The sequence below is a fragment of the Lepidochelys olivacea genome (genome assembly GCF_965140295.1).
Source record: "Lepidochelys olivacea isolate rLepOli2 genome assembly, chromosome: 5".
NCBI classification, from domain to species: domain Eukaryota; kingdom Metazoa; phylum Chordata; order Testudines; family Cheloniidae; genus Lepidochelys; species Lepidochelys olivacea.
The window spans coordinates 24,093,833-24,118,012 of record NC_140415.1 but is presented as its reverse complement, the minus strand read 5'-3'; the positions used below and the strand labels follow the sequence as shown (position 1 = coordinate 24,118,012).

The following is a 24,180-nucleotide window of genomic DNA, read 5'->3' as shown; positions in this document are numbered from 1 at the left end:
TTGAAGTCAATGGCAAAACTTCTATTGACTTCAGTGGGGCCAGGATTTATTGAGTTGCCCAACTCTCTCTTTTGTTTGTTTGTTTAAAAAAAGACGACATGAAAAACTATGCCCTCCAATATCCATATAAGGGAGGACTGTCATAGCGTGAGCTTTTCCACACACAGATCCTCCAGTTCCATGCAAACAGGTGCTGGAGAGAGTCTACTGTCTCTCAAGGTAGAAATAATTTTGTCTTCCTGATCTTTAGGCTGTGGCTTCCTTTTAACCTTTGCATTTCATTTTTCTGAGGTTCATTCACATGAATTGTTTGCTGCTTCGGTGGCACTGGCTCCTTTTTCTAAACGTTTGGCGGATCTTTTTAAATGAAGCATAGGTGAGAATTAGAAACATCCGCAGCCCCAGTTAAGATGTCAGAGAAATTTTAACTTTGATTCTATGAGCTTCAGAGTCAGGATGAATGAACTATGCTTATTGCAGATAGCTGGCTTGAGGACGAAAGAATGTCTTCTGTGTAGCTACATAACAAGGAGCTTGATTATCTTAACACAGCCAATCGACTATGTAATTCTTTATTATCTATGTAACAGCTATTTACTTAACTGGCTACATGTTGTTATCTTTTGGCATTGTATATGTCCAGCTACAACTACGAGAGGCTGAACAGAACTTTATTTATCCGGATTTTGAGCTGTTCAAAAGCAATGAAATTAATGGTAAACTAAATATTGTTTCTAAACAGTAGTATATTTGGGGAAGGCGGGCAGGGGCGCACCAGAAATGTCAAGAAGAGTGAAATCTTTGCTTGCTCATTGGCTAGTTGCAGCCCAGGCAGGCACTTTCCCAATATAACTAAACTGTGAGTGAATGGGACCACCCTCCTTGTGGCTGAAAAGATAATTCACTGTGAATTATTGTACACCAAGCCAGGATGTGTTGTGGTTTTGAGATGTGAGCAATTGCTTACAGGAGAGGAACACATGTACAGCTTAAGCCGTATTGCCTTACAATGGGATCCATATTTGAATCCAGGCTCCTAATGTAATTCACTACATCAGCTGGTGGTATATATACAGTATACAGTATGTGTACAGTATACTGCAGAACTGGAATTAGTTTGCAAACTGGACACCATCAAATTAGGCCTGAATAAAGACTGGGAGTGGATGGGTCACTACAAAAAGTAATTTTCCCTCTGCTGATTCTCACACCTTCTTGTCAACTGTTGGGAATGGGCGATGTCCACCTTGATTGCACTGGCCTCGTTAGCACTACAAAGGTAATTTTCCCTCTGGTAATATTCACCCCTTTTTGTTAACTGTTGAGAATAGGCCACTTCCATCTTAATTGAAATGGCCTTGTTAGCACTGACTCCCCACTTGGTAAGGCAACTCCCATCTTTTCATCTGCAACCAGTATACAGACACACTCTCAGGGGTGCTGGAACTAGGGGTGCTCCCACACCCTCTGGCTTGAAGTGTTTTCCATCATATACAGGGTTTAGAGTATTGTTCAGTGGCTTGCAGCACCCCCACTATAAAAATTGTTCCAACGATACCCCCACAGTCTGGTCTTTTTTATCACTTCTTAATCAGGTGCATAAAGTAACTTCCATGTATTGCATATCACTTCCAGGAAAGCAAGGAAAATTGATTGAGATTTGGGTTTAGTTGATATTTTGGAGCCTGATCTTATTGAAGTCAATGGCAACACTTTCATTGACTTCAGTGGGAGCCAGGATCAGGCCCAAATCATTTCAGGTTCAGTGGGTTTGGCAGAAATTTTAGTTGAAGGTCAATCTTGGGTGAACGTTTTCCAGTTTTGGGGGGGAAGGTTTTCAGCAAACCCCTTCCTTCTCCACAGATGCCAGGTAGGAATTCATGCTTTAGAATCAATATGAAAACTGGGTGTTTCACGTTGTTTCAACTTGAAATAGACCTGAGCCAAAACCTCAGAACTGAACACCCCAGATTTTGGGGGAAAATGAACCCAAATGTGAGTTCATGTGTGGTCCCTCTCCCTACCAGGCGCTGAACCAAAATCCCCAGCTCCAACCTCCCTGAATTTTGAGGAAGTTTGGATCCAGCACTGAACTTTGCCACCCACTCTCATGTCTAGGTTTTGATCTCACATCAGGCAAACTTAGCTGGCATCAACTGAGTTTGAATTTTCAGTTTGAACCCAGAACTTGAGAAAAAAATAAGATTTCAGATCTAGCACCTAAAAAGACTTATTTTAAATTTGCCACCCTACTGTGAACCAAACCTACCAGTTTTTTGCACTGCTCTGTTCATAAGTGTTGTGGAGATCAGTGGGAGATCAGTCTAAGTGTAGCTCTAATGTGAAATCACATTTGCTTTCATTGAAGGGCAGTGCTGGTTTACAATACAGTATTTACTTTTTGTATTTGTACTGGAAAATGACATTTCATTTAGCTCATGCCATTTACTGAAACAGATGTAAAAGATGGGAAACTAGTTTTCTGGCAACTCCAGAGAACGTTACATAGTACAGGGTAAACAGCTTGCTCTGTTGTTCATTTACTAGCGGAGAGATGGTCTGTTGAGCAAGATCCAGAATCAGCAGAAATGGAGGGGAGTAATCATTAAACAAACAAATCTGTCAGCAAAGTCAGAAAAACTTCCTCTCTCCATAAACATAATGGGGAGAGGATATTTTCATGTCCAATGAAGTGTGCTGTGTAAAACAGACAATTAACCAGATGTGCTCTCCTGGGGTTTTGGAACAGGCGCATGTCTGCATTAAACTATTGATCCAGCTCTGCTAGTCTAGTAAGCCTATGAACTAGGGTGTAAATGCTACCCAGCCAAGGGCTGCAGAATCTGGCCTGAATACAGAAGATGATGTAAGAGAACGGTCCTGCAAGATGATGAGGGCCCTCAGGCTAATGAGAATGAGGATGCTCAGCACCTTATAGAAGATACTCAGCATCTCAAAGGATCAGCTGCACAGTTTATACGCAGATTGGCACATGAACTGTGGTACAGTGAATTTCCCCTCTGTAACATTGTTTAGATCTGATAATGAAGCACCATTTGAATGCCAGATTTGCTGAGAGTAAAAAAAACACACCAAAAAAACCAGTTAGTGGTTTTCCATTAAATATTACAAGTTGCAAAATTCTCTGTTTTAATTTGAAACAAAGATTCAGAACCAGAAAATGGGTTCTTTCGATTATTCTGTAGAAGTTCCCTAATATTAATCAATTTGGGCCAAGCCTGGTCTCCCTGATCCAGGGTTTGAGCCTTTGTAAAGATAAATATTTTTTCATAGATGGCTTAAAGATGAATGTTGTCGTCTTGTTCTTAGGTTAACATGTTTGTGGAAGGATTCCATGATGCCATTCTTCTCTATGCTCTGGCTTTGCGTGAAGTCCTAAAATATGGCTTTAGCAAGAAGGATGGGGATAAAATTGTACATCAGACACGGAACAGGACATATGAAGGTAGGTGTCTGCTAGTTGGAATACTGGATTGTATCAGTATCATTACAACTCAGGCTATTACTGTGTGTTTCGCTTAGGGACCAGGACACAAGAGGTTAAAAAATAGCCAGACTATATGCTCTTCAAATATACACACTGCATTTTTAAAGATCAAATAATTCACCACTTGGAACATTTTTCATAACATCCCTTTAGGTATTATTCTGCCCAAAGGAACTCCTAATAATTTAATGACCCTCATTAGGGTTGTAAAGAAATGCCAATAACTTTCTCAGGCTCCTTTGTTTTTGAAAAGATTATAGCAGCTTGTCTTACTTCATATGCATCTACTAGCTCTTGAGCTTGCTTCATTTTTTCCATTTAGCGTTTTTATCTTAACAAGCTGGATTCGATAAAAGCTCACCGGTGCCAATTTTTCCTTTGTCGTCGATGCTGTTTTGAGCATTGGAAGGTTTTTCTTCCCTTCCTTTTAAGAGCTTTGTTTGTTATCTCAGATACAGTAACCAAAGAGGACTGTGGCTTTCTGGGCCTAATCCCTTACGCCCTGAGTCTACAGAGACTTCAGCAGATGCGTAACTTTAAACATGTGAGTAGTCCCTCCCGTTGATGTAGTTATGCATGTGCTTAAGTTTTTGCAGAGTATGGGCCTCAGTAAAGAAACCGAGCAGTGTGATATCACCAGACCCACATATCATTTCTTACATTAATCTTTCAGTGTTAGATTACCAAGATTTCCAGTGGAAGTACTTGAGAAAGAAAATATTTCCCTTACATAAGAAACCAACAATTAACTCAGAAATATAACAGCTATGAAAGACATAATGGGCCAGATGCTCAGCTGCAATGAGTATACACCGGGCAGAGCTGAGGAGAAGTGCAGGGGCAGGTGACTCCAAGCCACCTTTCTGTTCCCCTGATCCTGGGTTGACCAAAGGCCAATATGATCCCCAGTGTAATTTAAAGCAGCCTGGTGACTACTCTGAATTATGCAGCTGAAGCAGTCCCACAGGCACCACTGCACTAGGTGAGGATCGGGTACAGCGCTGTATAACCTGCTCCATCCCCTCCAAATCATGGCACCTCACAGCACTCTACACCCAGGGGATTCCCCTCTGTCATGAGATTCCTTTTACAGCAGCCTCTCTGAACACAGAATCCAGCCCAAAATGTCCATCTTATGTCCCATAATTTTATGCTAGAATCCTCCAAGAACATGCCAAGCTATGGTGCGTCCTTGCAAGCTTCGTATACAGATATGTGCTCCAACCAATGGGACTGCCAGGGTGAACAATAGCGTCCTGAGCTGCTTTACTCATAAAATCAGCCAAGAGAAAAGAAGGTTCTCTTTCCTCACTGGTAAAAAGCAGTTCTTTGTTGCTGAGCAACCTCTCTCTTATCATAGCTATTTTGAAAATTCAGGCTGAGCTGTCAGGAGCATAAGACTGAAAGGTGAAGACTCCCCCCCCTCCCCCCCACCTCACCATCCCAGTACTTCGCTGGACAAATATTTATTCATTATGGGCCTGATGTTGGCCTCTTAGGAGCCAATCCTACAAGGAGAACCGTGCAAGCAGGCTCCTGTCCTTGTGGGGAGCCCTACCATGGTCAGTGGGGCTCTATGCGGGAGCAGAGTCCATTGCAGGATGGGGCCTTATATTGCACCTGAAATTTTGCACACAGATCATTGAAAACATAGTTGTTGCCATTTAGATTTCTAATAGCCTGGGCACCTTTTCTCCACGGTACATTCTGGTCCACATCAGACAGGTGTCCAGTCAGGAATCCAATTGGCTATTAATAGCTGCTAAAGAAACATTTGTGCACATCCTCCCCTCTGCATAGGTTGGGGCAGGGGAGAGCCAGTCAATGGTATGCTTCAGGAGAGGGATATAGACTAGAACTGGTCAAAAATTCTCCAATGAAACAGTTTTCCATTAGAAATGCTGATTTAAAAAAAAATAAATTATATTAATGTTTTGATAGTCTTATCAAGTCAAAACAAAGCACTTCCATATTTCCAGATCAAAATTTCAAAAAATTTTGTTCTGCAGGCCATTTTCAACTTTTAATTACAATTCAGGATGAAAGAAAATTTCAGATTTTCCAAGTTTTGACTAGCTCTATTAATGACTTCAGGCCAGATGGTCTTGGCTTCCTGAGTCAGTAAGCTTTCTGTTCCAGTAAACACTTCCTTTCAGCTCTGGGAGCCAGCCTTGCCGTGCCAGACAAGTTGGTAGTGGCCTCTGAGTGTTGCTGTTGCCATTTGGTTGTGCTCACTCCTTAATCCTTCAGTCCAGGATAGTAACACAAATTTGTGATTGTTTGGCTACTGTACCATTACATCTACAGGCAGTCATTTGGTTGTAAACAGTTTGGTTAATACTCAGTAGGCCTAAGATTAAACTCGCATTAATCTTTCCTGAGGTCATTCCATTTTAATAGGAAAAGAGCAAAGGTGAAGCATTTTAGCTCGTTGAGCATTTGGGAAGATTAGGTTTGTTGAGAAAAATGTACGTTCTGGTACTGGGTAGCGGAAGTCTCTCTCCTGGTTTGTAATTGCACCTTGGGACCTGATTCTCCACTCCCCTGTAATTTGCGTAATCGTCTCTGTGGCATGGGTGTAAAGGTCCACCATTCTGATGTGCATTCACTTTGCACAGTGCAGTAGAGAATCAGGCCCATGGTCTTCATCCCCAGACTGAAGAAGAGCTACACTAGAACCTTGCTAACTGTGCTCTTTGCTTTGTTCTTGACCTGTTCTCTGCCCACCCCTCGGCAAAAAGTTGGCACTGGAGAGAGGTCTTGTGTTCTTATGATTCCATTGTTTTCACAAACTCTGCCACATTACATGTACTAGTATACTGGGACGTATTATCCATAATCATTAAACTACAGGAAAGCTGACAAAATAAACGATCACAGTGCACTATGTGTTGCATTATCCTGTTTTATTATTGGGTTTGTTGACTGTCAGCCTGATTCTGCCAGCTTTATTCATGGCACCTTACTCCACAAGAAGGTCCCCTGATTTCAGTGGAACTACTCAATAAGGGCCTAAATCTACCAAAGTTGCTAAATTCAGTCATTCACCAAGGTCAAATCATGACACCCTTGCTCACTTTTTTGCTCAGTCAGGGAAAAGTCCGAGTGGGCCTGATCTGCTCTTGCTTATACCGCTATAACTCAGGAGTAACTCCACTGAAATCAGTGAAGGCAAATTGCTGTAACACTGGGGTCAGAGAAGAATCAGGCCCAGTGACTTTAGTGGAGTTGTTCCTGGAGTTAAACCTGAATTAAAAACTCATTAAGAATTTCAGGATTTGGCACAGAGTTTCCCAGTCATGAGTGTGTATTCGCAAAGTTCTACAGTGTCTTTGACAGAAATGTGTGTGGCTGTTACTGTATGCCTGCTGAGCCAGAGCCCCAGGGATGTAAACTGGAATAGAACCATGGTCTTCAGTAGAGCTCCATCAGTTTACACCAATGAATGAACTGACCCTACATTTCACTGGAGATTAGTCACTGAGGGCAGGTGCCATGGTGAAGACTTGAGAAACTGATGACGAGTGTTGTATGAGTCTTTCTCAAAGTTGTAACTAGAAATATTGAAATAAATAGGAATTGAACCCAATTTCATGTAGAGAATTTGTATAGAGCCTTGACCTTAAGAAGGGCTGATTACCCAAAACTGTTATTTAAGTCTATATGAGCTGTGGGTTTGTCAAACCCACACAGTATATTCTTGGGTGGGGGGTGCATAATTCAGTGCCATTGAATTCTATGGGAAGGGTCTCATTGACTTCAGTGAATGTTTAATAATGCCCTTGAGCTCTACGTGTAACATAGAGAAGAAAGGAAATATGGCCCCGATTCTGCAAAGCACTTAAACATACTTTTAAGCTTGACAGTGAGACTGAGGTATATGCATTAAGTACTTTACTGAACTGGAGCCTGTCAGAGTAAACCTGCCCTTTCAGGATCAAATTTTTCAGCCCCAGCGAAGATGATGGAATCTGAGGGCAGGATTCAGCCCACAGTAAAGCAGCTATATCCATTATCCCCCCACATCATATCCAGTGAGAACAGCAATAAACCAGCTCCACACATGTACCACATGTCGGAGCTGCTGACTCTGGCCTTGGTCTCTGTTTCATTAGTTCTCAGCTTCACATAAGCATGTGTGTTTTTACTTGGGCTTTGTTATCTATTTCAGGACAAGGCCCTATGTAAATTAATTTGCATGAAATGCATTTTTATTTTTATTCCAGTGCTCTAAGTTTCTGGATTACATTTTTTGCACATATTCCCCAAACAGGCTCACATATTTTATATTTCAAAAGGAGAAATGTTAAGCATTTTGGAATGCAGACGCTGAGATGAAATTACAATTTCTTCTGGAATGCCAATAAAAGTGCTGTGAGACTGATGAGATTTCCTGTCAAGTATCAGTCGGTAAAAATCTGTCCACTCATAGTTTTGTTTTCCTTGGAAGAGTCCAACATTTTAGCTAATTAATTTTCTAATTCCTTACATGCCATTCTCTAGGCATTGCAGGGCAGGTATCCATCGATGCCAATGGAGACCGATATGGGGATTTCTCAGTGATTGCAATGACCAACCCAGAAGCAGGCACACAGGAGGTAAGAAAATAAACATAATTGCAAATGCCTACTGATGAGATGTCCCAGCTAGTGTCAGTATAATGTACCATCATATTGTCTGCTTACTCAATAGACAGCTAATTTTTTAACTATGTGTATTAAAATGTCATAACATAATCCTACAAACCCTAAATGCAAATCCTGCTTGTAAAAGTAATCTTAAATCATAAAACTCAGTTCTACAAATCCATTCTCACTCAAAGGATTACTTGGGTGTAAGAGTTTACAGGACTAGGCTCTATATCAGGGGTGGCCAAACTTACTGACGTTCTGCGCTACATACGATAATCTTCAGAAGTTTGAGAGCTGGGTGTGCCTGCTAGGACTAGGGGCTTCTGCCCTGTGGGGCTGGGGGGAGCACCTGCTGGGTCTAGAGGCTTCAGTCCTGCAAGGTGGAGGGAAGCACCTGCTGGGTCTAGGGGTTGAAGCCCCAAGCCCCAGCAGGCACCCCCTCCCTGCTGGGCAGAAGCCCCAAGCCCCACCACCCCACCGTAGGGCAGAGGCCCCAAACTTCCTACTCCCATTCTGGTAGGCAGAGAATGGGGGTGGGGGGATTACTCCACGAGCCACACTAACTGAAAAAGAGCTGCATGCGGTTTGCAAGCTGTGATGTGGCCACCCTTGCTCTATATCTTAGCTGGTCCTGAGATATAGTTTGAAAAAGAGAAGTTGCAGAGTAAAATGACTAAGTTCCCATCTTCACTGGTAAGAAAAGATATGTTTTTACCTCAGGAAGCTAAAACACATGAGCTATCCCAAGGTAAAGACACAGTGAAGATAAGGCACTTTAGTTTTACCATGAGGAAAACTAGATGAGGTCAGCGCTAAACCACTGTCTGTGGCTGATTCACCACAGAGTCCTACTAGCTAGAGTTTAAAGCACCACTTAATACAAGCTAGATATTTTTAACATTTAACATTTATTTATAACATATTTATAACATTCAAGTTATACCTCGAGCTAACAGTGCAGTGCAGACAAGCTCGTAGTAACTCAGGGAGTTCCAGTGACCTCATTTGAACAGTCCCAGTGAGTAAGGTCTAGTCACGTAAGTAATGATTTACAGGGCCTGGCTGGGTCACTAATACATTTCTATAGATACAAATGACTGAAAACTATGAACCCAACCTGCACATACTTACATGAGTAGTCATAGCTACTGGAAGTCAGTAGGACTGATTATGGGGGAAAGATTGAGTGTGATCAGCCCCTATTTGTATTAATTTTTTTTTAGTCATTTCATTCTCCCTTGCTTCACTTCTGCTTGCCTTTCATTTCCAATTGAAGCTCTCTTTTCCCCCTTTGATGTTGCATTTCTTTTTCTCTTCAAAAGTATGTCTCATGTTAATTTCTTCCTTTCATTTTTGTAATCTATTAGTTGTTAATTGTGTCTGTTCTGCTCAGGTTTTTCCGCTGTCCCTGCTCTGATTTATAACCTGGCCTCTTTCTTTGATGCCATTGTTTTTTTTTATTTATTTCATTGGTTCCTTCCATCTGGTCATGAAAACTTTAGTTCCTCAATGGAATTGAGCCAGATGAGTGCATGCATTGGCCAGAACCCTGCTCACAGCTTCATACATAGACTCTAAGATCAGAAGGAACCATTAGATCATCTAGTTTGACCTCCTGTATATCACAGCCAGTTACGCCTATATTGACCCCAGTAATTGGTGTTTGACTAAAACGGATCTTCAAGAAAGACATCAAGAGATAGAGAAGTCATCACTTTCCTTAGTAGTTTGTCCCAGTGGTTAATCAGCCACACTGTTAAAAATTTGTGCCCTATTTCTAATGTGAATTTGTCTAGCTTCAGGTTCCAAGCATTCATTCTTGTTATGCCTTTCTCTGCTCAGTTAAAGAGCCTTTAAGTACCTTAATGGGGGGCGGGGAAATACTGGGAACTATACATTGTAACCAAGTTGCCTCTCAAGCTTGTTTTTGATTACTAAAAAAACTGAGCTCTTCAGGTCTCTCACTGTAAGGCGTTTTCTCCAGCCCTTGAATAACGTTTGTGACTCTTTTCTGCACCCTCTCCAATTTTTAGTTGGAATATGAATAAAAGTGTTTCCTATAAAGATTTGAACTACAGTTGCACTAATGAGAGAGAAATGCAGACTCCTTTAACATGAAATTCTCCTATATAAGCCCTCAAAATAGGATTTAAGTGGCACATCTGGCTTGGGCAGGACCTATGTACAATGATGAATTTCACCCATCAGCATGCCTCAATGGCTCAGATAAGGAAAGTTTACTTTAGGCCCAGAATTAACTGAAAATTCATGTCTGTGTTCAGATAATTACACATTCTGATGCAAATGCACCACTCACATTAACTTCCCTGGCAGCTGTGCATGTTACCTGAAGGCAGAATTTGGCCCTCCATTTCTTTTTCTTCATTAATGTTTATACGTTTTAGGGAATATTTTCAGAAGGGTGGGCAGCCCATCTCCTTTTGCAGGCAGGATTTGTTCCTGTATTTTTGCCCCTACTGTTCACATATCTGGTATTTGTCCCTCTAACTGCAGTACTTGACTGGAGGCACAAATCATGAACAGATGCAGATACTCATTTGTTCTTGCATTTTATTTTGTGAGTGTAAACTGCACCCAGAAATGGGAGGCTAAAATATTCTCCTTTGTGAATTTCATCAAGTAGATAGAAAGCAGCCTCTTTTACTCTGCTAGTTATAGAGATAATTTGGGCCAGATTCTCTACTGTATTACTCCACCTGTATACTGTTGTAGCTCTGTTGTTCCATTAGCATTACACTGGTGGTGTAAATCTGGAGTAATGCAGTAGTAAACTATATCCTATATGTTTTATTTGGATGCAACATGAATCGTCCTCTCAGGCATATAAAATTAAGGAAGGAACCAACTCACAACCTTGATTACATACAGCCTTGAATTTTAAGGAAGTTCAGAGTTCAGAATCCTAATCTCGATTTTGCAACTCTCACCTCTGAACCCAAAATCCTGAACAGAAAACGGAAATGCATGTAGACCTCTTAGAACATTACAGAATGAAACCCAAAATCAGTCAAAGCTCTCCTGCTTTTAAGTTTCTTTATAACCCCAAAACCCTTGGTCCAGGTTTACTGAGGTCCATGAACTTGGTAGAGATGGTCTCCATGCAAGAAAGTTTGTGGGAGATCAGATTAAAGGGTTTTTGTTTAGGTCCGTAACACCTCTGCAGCACCTGCTGCTGCATGAGATACTGCAGGTCTTTCTGATTCCTGGCACCCTTTCTAGGTTGTTGACCTTACTTGTTAGCCCTCCAGTGGCTCAGTCCTCCAGCCTGGTCACAGTCAAAATGAACCCCTTCTGGGGTAGCAAGAGTCCTTACTAGGGAGTTCAGTCCTGGCTCTGGGTCCTTTAAATTCAGCCCTTGGCTGAGGTTCCCAAACAAGCCTTGTCCCCTTCTCAGGTTTACATCACTTTGCCAGTGGCTGGTAGGGGAGCCTGGGCCTGCCTACTACTCCGTTTTCCAGCTGAGCAGCAGCCACACACACAGCAGCCACATACTGCTCACTTCAGTTCATTGTTGCTGTTTCCCTAGATCTCTTCTCACCTCGCCCCTTTATCTTCACCCCCTTATCTTAGGGTTAAAGTTCTCAGTTCCTATCTCTCCCTGCTTAAACTATTGTAGTTAGAACCAAACTCTGGTTGTCCCTCAAGCTCCTTTGTCCAGAGAGGAGCACCATTCCTCATTCCTTGGTCCTAGGAACTGACCTGCTAAAGCCCTCAGCTCCTTTTTATCTAAGCCTTCTGGGCTCTGATTGGCTGCATCTCTGCAGCTGCTCTAGGCAGGTCTGGAGGGCCCACTTTTGCTGCTCCTTTCCTGGGGCGAGGTGTAGTAGGATTGTGGAGCCTCCAGCAGTGGGTCACAAAAGCCTTGGTACGTCACAGGAACCATTTCAAGAACCATCACAAAGTTTTAAACAAGCTGGCTCCAAATTTTCTCTGAACCCTGGCCATTTATTGTTTGGGGCAGAAAGCTGGTAAAATTGATTTCAGTGACTAAAGTGGAGCAGGATATGGAATTTTGTCCATTGCCGTAAATGCTGCTAATTAATGATCTCATCAATGGGATTCTGACAGGACAACTCATTCAAGTCCTGTGGCTATTCAGGACGTGCCAGAAGGCTCCAAGCACATGCAGCTCTCCAGTTTGTTTCTTTTCTCTGGGACTAAATTCATTAGAAAAGTGTGGTCATTTCTTGTTTTTACACAGGTGATTGGGGACTACTATGGAAAGCAAGGGCGTTTTGAAATTCGATCAAACGTGAAGTATCCTTGGGGTCCTGGCAAACTGAGAATAGATGAAAACAGAGTTTTAGAGCACACGAACAATACGCCTTGTAAATCATGTAAGTTTAGTGACTTAATGTTTCCTTCCAAGCTGTAAGAGAGAGAGGAAGCAGCCCATGCTGTAATACAGCATCCCCTTGTTTACACTCACGTTCCTTAATGGAACACTGTCAAGGTTGCTGGGCCTGAAAATGCCAACAGGACCTTGACAGCTGTGCTGTATTGAAACAGTTCTGTTTTTCATGGCCGGGACATATCTTTATTCCCAGACATTGCATGCTGCTACTGGGAACAAAAAGCTCAAGCAGATATGCAACTTCTTGTCAGACTCCCATCATTAAGCTGGTGCATGGCCATTATGCTACAGAGACCTCCGGGTTGGCCCTAAGCCCATGGAAGTCCCCTTCCAGGAAAATAAACGGGTAGCTCTCCGCAGGCCAGAAGGGAGCAAACATAGTGAGTAGCTGGAATATACAAGCTTGTCCCCCGAGACAAGGCGTAATCATACCCCTTTGACATATGCTGATCAGAACAGCATTAACTCTCCACAGGGTTAGGGATGGTGCCCTCCAGGGATTCTGAACCTGAGCAGCCCCATCTCTTTCCAGTTCCCTGTGTTCACAGACCATGCCTCACAGAGGGGATAATGAGGAACGGTGACTGGAAAAAGATACTTGCAATATTTCTGTGGCAAGTTTCCCTCTGCTGTGGACATTTCCCTCAAAAGGATGGTCTTAGCTCCCCTTTTATAAGGAGGGTTTTGCAGGAAATGTATTGCTAGCTCTGGAGCCAGGAGATACCCCCAGCTTGACAGTATTATTTCCCTCTTTTCCATTCAGATTTAAAACACTAGCTGTACTCCATACTTTACTGTATACATTCATTCTGGCCCGGTCTGTCCCCGACTAGCGCAGAGGGAGACAGTGCATTTGAGACCCTTTATTATCTCCATGAGTCCCAGGGGTGGGGAGCAGCAACGCCCTTCAAAGGGTCAAGGAAGAGTGAAGAGGAGGCAGGTCCTTCGCTTCCCCCTCCCTCAGTACCAGCCCATGGAGTGGGCCAGGTATGGCAAGAGAAGCAGGCTATGCCATGCTAAAGACTGATGCAGCTAGAATGTTCTTTTTTTGCTCCTTAGAGGGGCTTTCTTCCCTGAGCTCCCTCTGGGTCATTACATCTCTGCTCTGCCCCCTACTCAACTCTGTGGCAAAGTGCTATGTTTTCACCGTTCAGCTGACTGTTGATTTATGATTGTGTTCACATAGTCATTCGTTGACTGTAACTTCATGTGCAAAACTTTCAGCACAGAACTAACATCACATGAATTTAACTTGAAACTCAGCCCAGGGTCATCAAAAGGTTTGTTGAGGCCTATGAGGCTACTGAGCGAAGACGAGCCCATCCTTGAGTTAATCTGGGCTGGTGTACGATTTTGATGCTAACCCAGGTGAAACTCGGTCGTTTCTGTCATAGTAGCTGCTGCAGTCATTAGACCCTGCCCCCTGACATGTGATCTATTGTAATCCTAGCCCCTGTCGTGTGGGGTAGACCATACACGCCCATCTCTTACCAGCATTTCTCTATATCACACCTTTATAACAACTGTGACTGGGTGTTCCTTTGATTTGGTGGTGGTGGGAAGGTTGACCCCCAACACTCACAGTAAAGCAGTGAGGAAAATAAAGTCACATAAGTTTGAACCAAATGAGAGGTGTTCCCCGCAAGCCCCTTCTGAACTGGGTTTTGAACAGCTCTAGTTATTTTTTTGCATTGGTCATTTCTTTAATACATATTTTCCAGAATGTGAACATGAACAGTTCTGGGTAGCAATGCTGATCATTTATTTCTGTTTGCTTTTTCAAGCAGGTGGCCTAGGAGAGTCAGCAGTTACAGGGATCGTAGTGGGCGCCTTACTTGGAGCAGGATTACTAATGGCTTTCTACTTTTTCAGGTTAGTCCCAGTTACTAAAAGTCCCTTAGCTACCTACAGAGCCCAAACCTCTCCACACCTTGCAAGCCTTTCTCTGGCATGAGGAGAGGAGACAGACAGGTGCTAAAATAAGGGCCTACTTCTCTGGGGCAAAACTTCCACTGAAGCCAGTTCATTCACTTTTACTGTCTCAATAGCTGTTTTGTATGCTTAAATCAGCTTTATTGTGTTAGGCCCTGATCCTTCAATCCCTTATGCTTGTGGGTAATTTTCCTTGTGTTAGTAGTGGCATAGAGAGTACACTTATAAAGTTTGCAGATGATACCAAGCTGGGAGGGGTTGCAAGTGTTTTGGAGGATGAGATTAAAATAGAGTAAATAGGATGAAATTCAATAAGGACAAATGCAAAGTACTCCACGTAGGAAGGAACAATCAGTTGCACACATACAAAATTGGAAATGACTGCCTAGGAAGGAGTACTGCGTAAAGGAATCTGGGGGTCACAGTGGATCACAAGCTAAATATGAGTCAACAGTGTAACACTATTGCAAAAAAGGCAAACATCATTCTGGGATGTATTAGCAGGAGTATTGTAAGCAAGACACAAGAAGTAATTCTTCCACTCTACTCTGCAATGTTTAGGCCTCATCTGGAGTATTGTGTCCAGCTCTGGGAGCAACATTTCAGGAAAGATGTGGACAAATTGGAGAAAGTCCAGAAAAGATCAACAAAAATGGTTAAAGGTCTAGAAAACGTGACCTATGAGGGAAGATTGAAAAAATTGGGTTTGTTTAGTCTGGAGAAGAAAAGACTGAGGGGGACAGGATAACAGTTTTCAAGAACATAAAAATTTGTTACAAGGAGGAGGGTGAAAAATTGTTCTCTTTAGCCTCTGAAGATAGGACAAGTAGCAATGGGCTTAAATTGCAACAAGAGCGATTTAGGTTGGACATTAGGAAAAACTTCTTAACTGTCAGGGTAGTTAAGCACTGGAATAAATTGCCAAAGGAGATTGTGGAATCTCTGTTATTGGAGATTTTTAAGAGCAGGTTAGACAAACACCTGTCAGGGATGGTCTATAATACTTTGTCCTTCCTTGAGTGCAGGGGACGGGACTAGATCTCTGCAGGTCCCTTTCAGTCCTACATGTCTATGATTCTATGATATACGTCCACAAGGAAAACTTACTGTTGCCTGCGTCAGTGCATGTTCAGTACATCTTGTGGGTCTCAAACAAAGCATCCATTTATCAAATGACAGGATTGATTAAAGACCCCATTTATGTTTTGAAAAAAGACAAAAAAAAATGGTACAAATGTGCCTTTGTAATGTACTTTGGGCATTGTCGCAGCCAGATCCTTGCATCTTTTACAACCCTCCCAATTTGAAAGTAAAGGTGGTGTTTTTTTTTTTTAAACTTTACACACACCAGGGGGCAGATCCGGAGGTGGTGTAAACTGACAGTATGCACCAGCAGAGGACTTGCCCCTAAGTGCTTCTGACTTTGACATTTGGGGACTGATTCTGCACCCATTGACGCTAGGGGGAGGAGGAGGATCAGGGCCTTAATTCATCCATTAGAATGAGTGGCAAGAATTAGATATCACACCTGGCATATATTCACTGGACATATAGAGCTAGATTTTAAGAAAAGTGCATATGGGATTGTGTTCACAAAAATTATTTGTGTACACATCCATAGTTATGCAGCAGTTACACTAATGTGCATGCAAATATAGTTATACAACTGTTTGGTCATCTGCATGTGTAATTACCACAATTAGGCATACAGTTTCTTGCATATCTTTGAGGGTACAACTGCACTTTGTTGAAAAATCTGAACCATAGTTCTTCTGATATATTGTCTTGAAAGGAATTGAAAGGCTGTATTTCCAAAAATGGGCTGGTTTTGTGCCTCAACAACTTCCATACACAAAGAAATAATAGAATATCTATATAGTAAGAGTCTGTTTTTTAAAGGAATTTAGGTAACTAAAGATTCAGATAGATGCCTATTGGGATTTTCAAAAGCAGCGAGGTGCCTAACTCTCATTGATTTCAATGGGAGTTAGGCACTTGTTAGCATTTTCAAAAGGGTGTTAGCAGGTTAGGTGCCTATCTGCATCTTCAGAAGCCTAACTTTGGAAATCCTGGACTTAAATCCCACTTGTTCATGAAAATTGAATGCAAATTTCCTTTGTATGTGAACATTATGTCATTTGTGTGCAAAAGCAATATTGTGCAAAAACTGCATGTGCAACAGGGGCTGGTTTGAGGCCCTTTTGAATAATCAGCCCTGAAACCCAGTGGGTTCATAGGTGTAATGTTAAAAATATTAGACTCAGTTTCTAAAATTTCATTTTGGAGGTTTATGGGAGGAAGTGGGTTTAGTGCCTTACTTTGATGTATGAATAATATAAAGAAACTCTTGATAAGGGGCTTAAGGTGGGCATATATGGAAAACCATGGCTGATGCACAAGCAATTTAGTATACCTCTTAGATATCATTTAAATCTCTTTTCCAGTTTTCCTTAAGATCCTTAGGGCTGGATCCAGTGTTAATTACACAGATAGTACTTCCAGTGACATCATAAACACACTAATCTATCTCATGTAGATGTTGTGAGGGGTTAATTAGATAGTATATGGCTTCAGTAAGAGTTTTGACTGCATAAAGAGCCAGATCCATTGTGCAGATCCCACAGAAAGTGGCCCCCACGACTGGTATAAGAAAGTAATTTGGCTCCGATCAATGCAAAAAGAGTAATCTGGTATTGTTCCCATGCCACTATACAAAAATGTCCTAATGGTTTAGTTCACAAATTGTCAAAGAAGAAAATGTTTGCGTCTGCGTGCTTTGAGAATGCCTGTTAACTTTTACACAGAATTCTTGGGCTAGGGCAAAATGCTTCAAGGCAAATGACTTTAATCTTTTACCAGGGTTTCACATTCTGTCACTTCTCATTTCTCAACAGAAACCCAGTTGTCCCCTATAGGCATTCTTTGAAAGAGAAGTCCTATTATCTTGTTATTGAGGGAGGATTTCTTACTCTGTTCCTCTCCTTTCATGCAGAAAGAAATACAGAATAACTATTGAGAGACGAAGTCAACAGGAAGAGTGTAATGTGGGCAAGCATCGGCAGTTACGTGAAGACTCCATTAGATCTCATTTTTCTGCCGCATAAAGAAGAAAAAAAATCCCATTCTTCCTGAAAAAAACTTTAGGGAAATGGACAAAACCAAAGACATCAGTGTAAAAGAAGAGGCTCTTGAAGAACTCATTCTTTAAGCAGTAGAGTCATTTTGTCTTAATTTCTTTCAGAAACTCAGGAATGATTTACTAATCATATTATGCCACATGGCCTTTCATCTCGTGAAAAAAAAAAAAAAGAGTTTCACATTGTAGGACGTTCTTAGTGTTTTGAGAGGGTATTTTCTAAGACATTTATTGAGGGACGCAGTTTTGCGCTTAGGGCTGGGTTATGCTTCTTCCTGACCCCTTCTTTTTAACTCCTAGTGCCTCCTTTCTTAGCTGCATCACAAGCAAGGATATCAAAATGTGGTTTCAATGCTGCTTTGCCATTAAAATAAAAATGTCTTCATTTTGGGCTTCCTGCATTATTGAAACCAATGGGCCACTTTGCCATGGACCTCAGTGGGTGCAGGATTAGACCCTTAGAGTTTAATCTCAGGAGTTGGCACTTGAGATATAAATAACTATTGAGAAAGTAAAGAGGGTGGAAACACTCAAGTCATTCTTTCATTGCACGTACAGTATCAAAATCAAGACAGGGAATACAGAGACTGCATCTCTTCTCACTTATACTAGGTGTAAGTCAAGAGTAGCTCCATTGTAGTCAGTGGAGTTTCACTGGTATTAGACATAAGCAAGGGGAGAATCAGAACCCTAGAGTGGACTGGCTTTTTCTTCAGCCTGACATCTGCTTTTATATTATAACAAAATATCCCAGAAGAGTCATCATCCTTCTCTCTCTCTCCACCATCACCACCTCTTAGAAAGGCTAGTGCAGTACCTAAAGGGCCGGCTTCTGCTCCCATTGAAGTCAATGGCAGAAGTCCCCCTGATTTCAGTGAGAGGAGGGTACGATCCAGACTCTGTAAATATTAATGATAGGGGAGTGTTTGTACAGTAACGGTAATTCAAAAGAGGTTTTTTTTAAATAAAAATGACATTCCATGCTAGCATTTTATTTTTCGGTATTTTTATCTTGTATTTTTCTATTAGAAAATGTCTATTTTTGCTTTGGTGAGATTAAAAGTCAAGGTGAGAAGGTTTGAAGAAATATTTTTACAAGAGTGAATAATGTGCACAGGAAGTCACTGATGTAAATAAAAGTTATTTTGGTTTATGAATATTAACCAGATTTTTCTTCCTCCCTCTTCCCCAGGCATGTGCAGAATGCAAATAATTAATTAGCTAAAGTAAAATGCAATTGATTAATTAGTTGTAAAATTGCCAAAAATTATTCAGATTTCAAATTTAGGGCCTAATCCTGCAGACACTTAACTTTACACACATTCAGGTCAATGAGACTGACTACTTACATGGGTAAAATAAAGCGGCTGCAGGATTGGGGCTTTAAGATGCTGCTGTGGAGCTTGATCCAGATCCTGTTGCCACTGATCTCTCTGGTAATTATCTCATTAATTAATGGACTTCAGTTGGCGCAGGAGTGGCTCTGTGGTGAATTAGCTGTTAAAAGCAGGTTATTTTATACTGTATATAGAAAAGTTCTTAACACTTTCTAGTCAGGAAATGTAGGTATTATTGAGAGGTGCCTGATTTGGAGAATAACAGCTCGAAGAGTATTGCCAGAGAGAGAGAAAAATTACTGAGTTTGTGAATCCTTTGGTTTATCCTGGCAATTTTTCATATTAAGAAAACTAGTCCCCAAGACAGTGGTCCCCAAACTGTGGGGCATGCCCCCCCCAGGGAGGGGGTGTGAAGGAACATCTGGGGGTGGCACAGCAGGGCCCAGGCCAGCTCCTACCAGGGGGCAGGGAGGGAGCTCCATCCAGCTCCACTCCAGCCCCAGCTCCTGGCAACAGCTGACGCCCCAGCTCCGCTCTTGGCCCCGGCCGTAGCTTTGCTCCTGCCCCCATTCTCAGCCGCTGGACCCCGCTCCTGGCCCCAGCTGCGGCCCCCAGCCCGGCCGCAGCTCCGCTCCTGGGGCGGGCTCAGACACATTCTATTACTGGTAACAGGGAGGGCGCGAGAGGAAAATTTTGGGGACCACTGCTCTAAGGGCCAGATTCTGCCATCATTTACACTAGTGTAAATCCAGAGAAAGTGCACCGAAATAGCTTACAGTAAACTGAGAGCAGAGTTTGGCCCTATTTGTTTTATTACAGCTTTCTGGTTTTTTCAGTGAGTGGACAGATTTTGCTGGTGTGTTTCATCATACTACTTTTTTCTAAAACATGTTGTATCTGGGCATACGGTTTACTGTCTGCATTTGTGAAGTTCTGTCTGATTTCTCAGGCATCGAGGCAGGGGCCCATTCTTGGAGCTGCTCCAGAGCAGATCAAAGCAGCTGAAAACTGGGTGGATTTGAGACCTTAAAGATTCCCTCTCACTGGGTAGCACAGAGTAAGGATAGAGGCTCTAACATCATCCATTTCCCAGTCCAGGTCTGCAGCGTGTGTGTCTGCTGGAAAAGTGATGTGGCCAATGCACCACTACAGCCCAGTGAATTTTGGCCACTAGAGTGGCCCCCCTCAAGCCATGAACTACTGCGTCTGGCATAGGTTAGAGCAGAATTCACATTGCTGTAGAGCTGGCTGAAAAAAGTTGATCAATTTTTTGGAAAATTTCTAAAATATTTTCAAAATCTGTTTCAACTAAAATGTTAGGGAAAAATTTTACTGGTTTCAAAATCATTTTGATTTATTTTTCACTTTGGGAAATATTCAAATTTGGTTTTTTTCCTCCTTTTCTCTCTTTTTCTGTTTTGCTACTGAAAAAAGGGAAAGAAAAAGGAGGGAAGGAAAAAAGCAAAAAATAAAAACCAAAATGTTTTTGTTGTAAACCAAGGACATTTTAAAATACAGTTTTTCACAAAACAAAAATTTTGTTTGCTGTGACTTACACGGGAGGCTGGTCTGGCCCCCCGAGCTTCCCTACAGATCAGGAACACAAAGGTGGGCTCAAGTTGCGTTTGTCCTCATCACCTGGTCCTGTGCCAAGCACAGTTAAATCAAAATAGAGGATCTGGGATAATGAACAGGACAATTTTTGATCACATGAGCTTGTTTCAGCTAAATGGAATTGAGGAGAAAAGGGGCATTAGAGAGTCACTGTGAGGCTGAAAAAAAATGATGCGGCCCTGGATTATCGGCATGCTTTTAATCATAACCCTCGATAGCATTGCCCAGGAAGTCTCACCAGCTGGGGCTCCTGTGGAGACAGGCCACAGCTTAAAGCACCACAACGCACTTCATTCACTTCCAGAGGAGGCACCATAACGTGGAGAGCATAGCAGACTGCTGTTGGAGGAATGCATGGAGCCTGTTTAGCTATTCTTTAAAATCTCTGTCCTGTGTTAGTAATAACACCTTAGATTATTAAAATTGAACAGTTTTTTAACATGAATTTACTTTTTACCATTGGCGTTTGTTTACTTTTTACATGTTCCTTAATTAGGACAAGAAATACAGACTAGTCAGTCTCCCTCTCTGATTCTCCTGTAGTAGCTCAGTGCTTAGGCTTCTAATACTGCAGGGGAATGTTTAAGTTCAGACAAAACACACTGATTTTCAAAGAAGTTTTTAAAGAATTCTTTGGCTCTAAGGGGCTATAAAAGTAAATAAAATGTATTGTAAAATGTGGGTTTCACAGAAGCTTGTTTAACCAAAACCTATGTTTGTGGCTATCCATATTTCACACACATTTACATAACAACAAATCAACATATAAAGGTCACAAATGAGCCCAACACTTTGGCACACAAACTACAAAGTTAAACACATCCGTAAGTGTTAAAGTGATATAGTTAATAGAGGACTCGTACATAATTTTTTTTTTTTGGTAGTAGTTGATGTTGGGGAAAGCTCTGTCTTCAGATATATGCCTAACGCCCATTGGCTGTCTGAATATCTGCAAGCAGAGTTTATGAGTACAGGAGCTTTTGTTTAAATGACACATTTCGCATGAGAAAGTTGAAGTATTTGCACTGTGCACATCTCTGTTCATAGAAATATTAGGCAGAAAGGAGTTTAAATGGTGTGTGGTCTTATTTTCAGACATCTTCGAATACAGAATGAGAATGATCCTGTAGACCACATGCAGAACAAATTTCTGTTGAAGTCAATAGAAATGTTGCCAGTGAAAGCGGACCACCTGAAGGGGTTAACAAGTAGTGCAATGGGCTATGATGGTGTTCTCTCCTCTTGGGAATCACAAGAAACATATGCACTTCTTTTTGGCCTTAATTCAGTCTTAAATCTAGCATGTATGTAAAATGGAGACCATCCCTTTATATTTTACCCATCTGGGTTAAAGGGGAGGCTTTGGTGTTTTACAAGGATATTGCTGGCTTCTCATCAGGAAAATAATACTGCCATGACTTGGAGACTTTCTTGGATTAGTGCTTAATTATGAAATAACTGCGTAGATTTTTTTTTTAATCTAGAATTGCTTCTTCCAGAATGCACATTTCAAAATGCCTCTGACTGGCGTACACCACATTTAGACCCTACAAAAATGACTTAAAAGGTGCTAGACTAGAGTTCATTCAAAATTTGTCATTAACCACTAATGTTAATATTCTGCATCCATGGCAAAATACTCTGAAGAATATGACACTGTTAAAGTTTATATGTTAAGCTACAGCACATCAGATATCTTTCATGGATTCATTAGGTGCTGAAACATCAGAAGGTTAAAAATCCTGACTCTCTGTAAACTGTTGCTTGGTGTTTCTGTTGTGTGAATGTTCCTACCAGACACTTGAGCAAGCAGAAGAAATGTACCTAATAGGGGATTTTAAAATCTTGTTTTAATTGTTAATTTCTTAATCTAAGCTGATATGCACAAGGAATAACTTCACAATTCTCACACCAAAGTCTGTGACCACGGGTTTTACAAATATTAGGCCAGAGCATCAGCTGACATTTATTGGCACAGCTACATTGACTTCAGTAGAGTTGCACGGATATATACCAGCTGAGGATCTGGTTCATTTCTTTGACACTTTATCCCCTATGAACCACATGCTCGGGTGTTTCTCCTTATAGTGTAGGAGGCACCATTAAAAAAGCGAATGTAACAGTTACCACACAGTGGTATACAAGATCATTAAAGCTTTTCTTTGTATTTAGTACATATCTGGGGCAACTGTGGGGTTATGACTGGCAAGTGTTGACTGTTTAATGGCTTTTATTGTAGCAAAGAATTTAAGGGGTGGAAAGGTCTTTTGGGAATAGAGAATGAATACTTGCGCAGTTGAGTTGAGGGAGAAAGGAGAGAGAAACTCAGGGACTGATTGTACGCCCTTTAATGTGCTACTGACTTTAACGAGAGCAGGATCAAGCTCTTGCTTTCTGCACAGGATGCGGTCTATATTATTTTATACTTAAGCTCAGAGGACCAGCCTAAGGCCTATTCACCAATTAAATCCCATTTAAGGCTTAAATTGAATTTAAGTGGCACATAGGACTCAGACTGATCCTCTTCCCAGTGATGAATTTTCACCTCTAAAACGAAGTGCTTACTTAATAAGGGTGTTTGTTTATTGAGCATGTCTAAAAATATAGGGAGCCCCATGCATTGGGGCAGAAAGCTGAGAGGAAGGTGATGGGATGGATTTGCTTTGTTCCTTGTGCCTAGTATGTAATTATGACGAAACCAAGAGGACTCAGGATAGAGACTGTGGAAGTTAACTTTGTCCCCTTTTTTGGGGTGATACTATTCATTATCAATGTAAAAATACTGGACAACACAGAAATGTTGTATCAGTCTAGTAGAAAATGAATGAAAAGCTGCACAGTATATTGTACTGATGTAAGTAGAACTATATGCATATAATGTGATTTTATTTATTGTTGTTTTGGGGTAAAGAATGTGTATTCATGACTGTGGATATAACCTCTGTTTTATTTGTGTAATGTATTTCTTTCTTTTACAAGTTGGTCATCTAAAATGTCTACATTCATCAGTGCCCACTGATTTTAATTGTGTACATTTTCTTGTAAACATGTCAAGGAGGCAAGAATGTCACATATCCAGATTATAACAAAATGTTCCCATTAAAGAAATAGAAATCTGATAGTGTACATTTTCCTGCTCTGTTCTCATCACCTGTTGATTTTATTGTTGGTCTCTAATGTGTGGAGCCATCAGAGTACAGTGTGTTAATAATAAAACAATTCTTCTGGTTTTGCTTTTAACACATCTAATGAAACCCTGATTTTAATAATGACTAGGTCTTATCAAAGGTGAAGTATTAAATAAATCCAATAATTGATTACACTGGCCATCATTTTAATTGTTTCAGAAGAAAGATACCACAATTGTTTCAAAATCAAAAAAAGGCTTTGATTAATAAAATAAATTTAAAATGTTTGATACATTTTCTTGGCTTCTCCAATGAGATATAAAATAGAGACATGCTTATTTAAATCAACTGGCTATTAAACCTCTATGTGCAAATTCTTGCAGTCAGGCAAAACTTGCATTGAAGAATTTTTCCCAAGAATGGACTGCAGGATAGTATCAAATCTCTTACATTAGCGACTGTATCACTCTGACCCATTTCTGGGATTTTAAAATACAGTCATCAGGACATCCTGTCACT

At 41.2% G+C, this 24,180-nt stretch overlaps 1 protein-coding gene and 1 long non-coding RNA gene across 5 annotated transcripts in view; one reads left to right on the top strand and one right to left on the bottom strand.

Moving 5' to 3' along the window:
• Window positions 1-18,568, top strand: part of NPR3 (natriuretic peptide receptor 3) — a 54,530-nt gene extending 35,962 nt beyond the window's left edge. For 3 of the 4 annotated variants that reach the window (XM_084628337.1, XM_084628335.1, XM_084628338.1), the window contains 5 exons: window positions 3,331-3,466; window positions 8,012-8,106; window positions 12,362-12,497; window positions 14,299-14,386; window positions 17,439-18,568. In XM_084628337.1, coding sequence (XP_084484463.1) covers window positions 3,331-3,466; window positions 8,012-8,106; window positions 12,362-12,497; window positions 14,299-14,386; window positions 17,439-17,550 — 567 coding nt within the window. In that variant the 3' untranslated portion in view covers window positions 17,551-18,568. The remainder of the gene's footprint in view (window positions 1-3,330; window positions 3,467-8,011; window positions 8,107-12,361; window positions 12,498-14,298; window positions 14,387-17,438) is intronic. The other variant, XM_084628336.1, reaches the window with a different exon arrangement.
• The window catches only part of LOC311520683, a 450,923-nt gene that overhangs the window by 75,468 nt on the left and 351,275 nt on the right, over window positions 1-24,180 (bottom strand). The window lies entirely within an intron of this gene.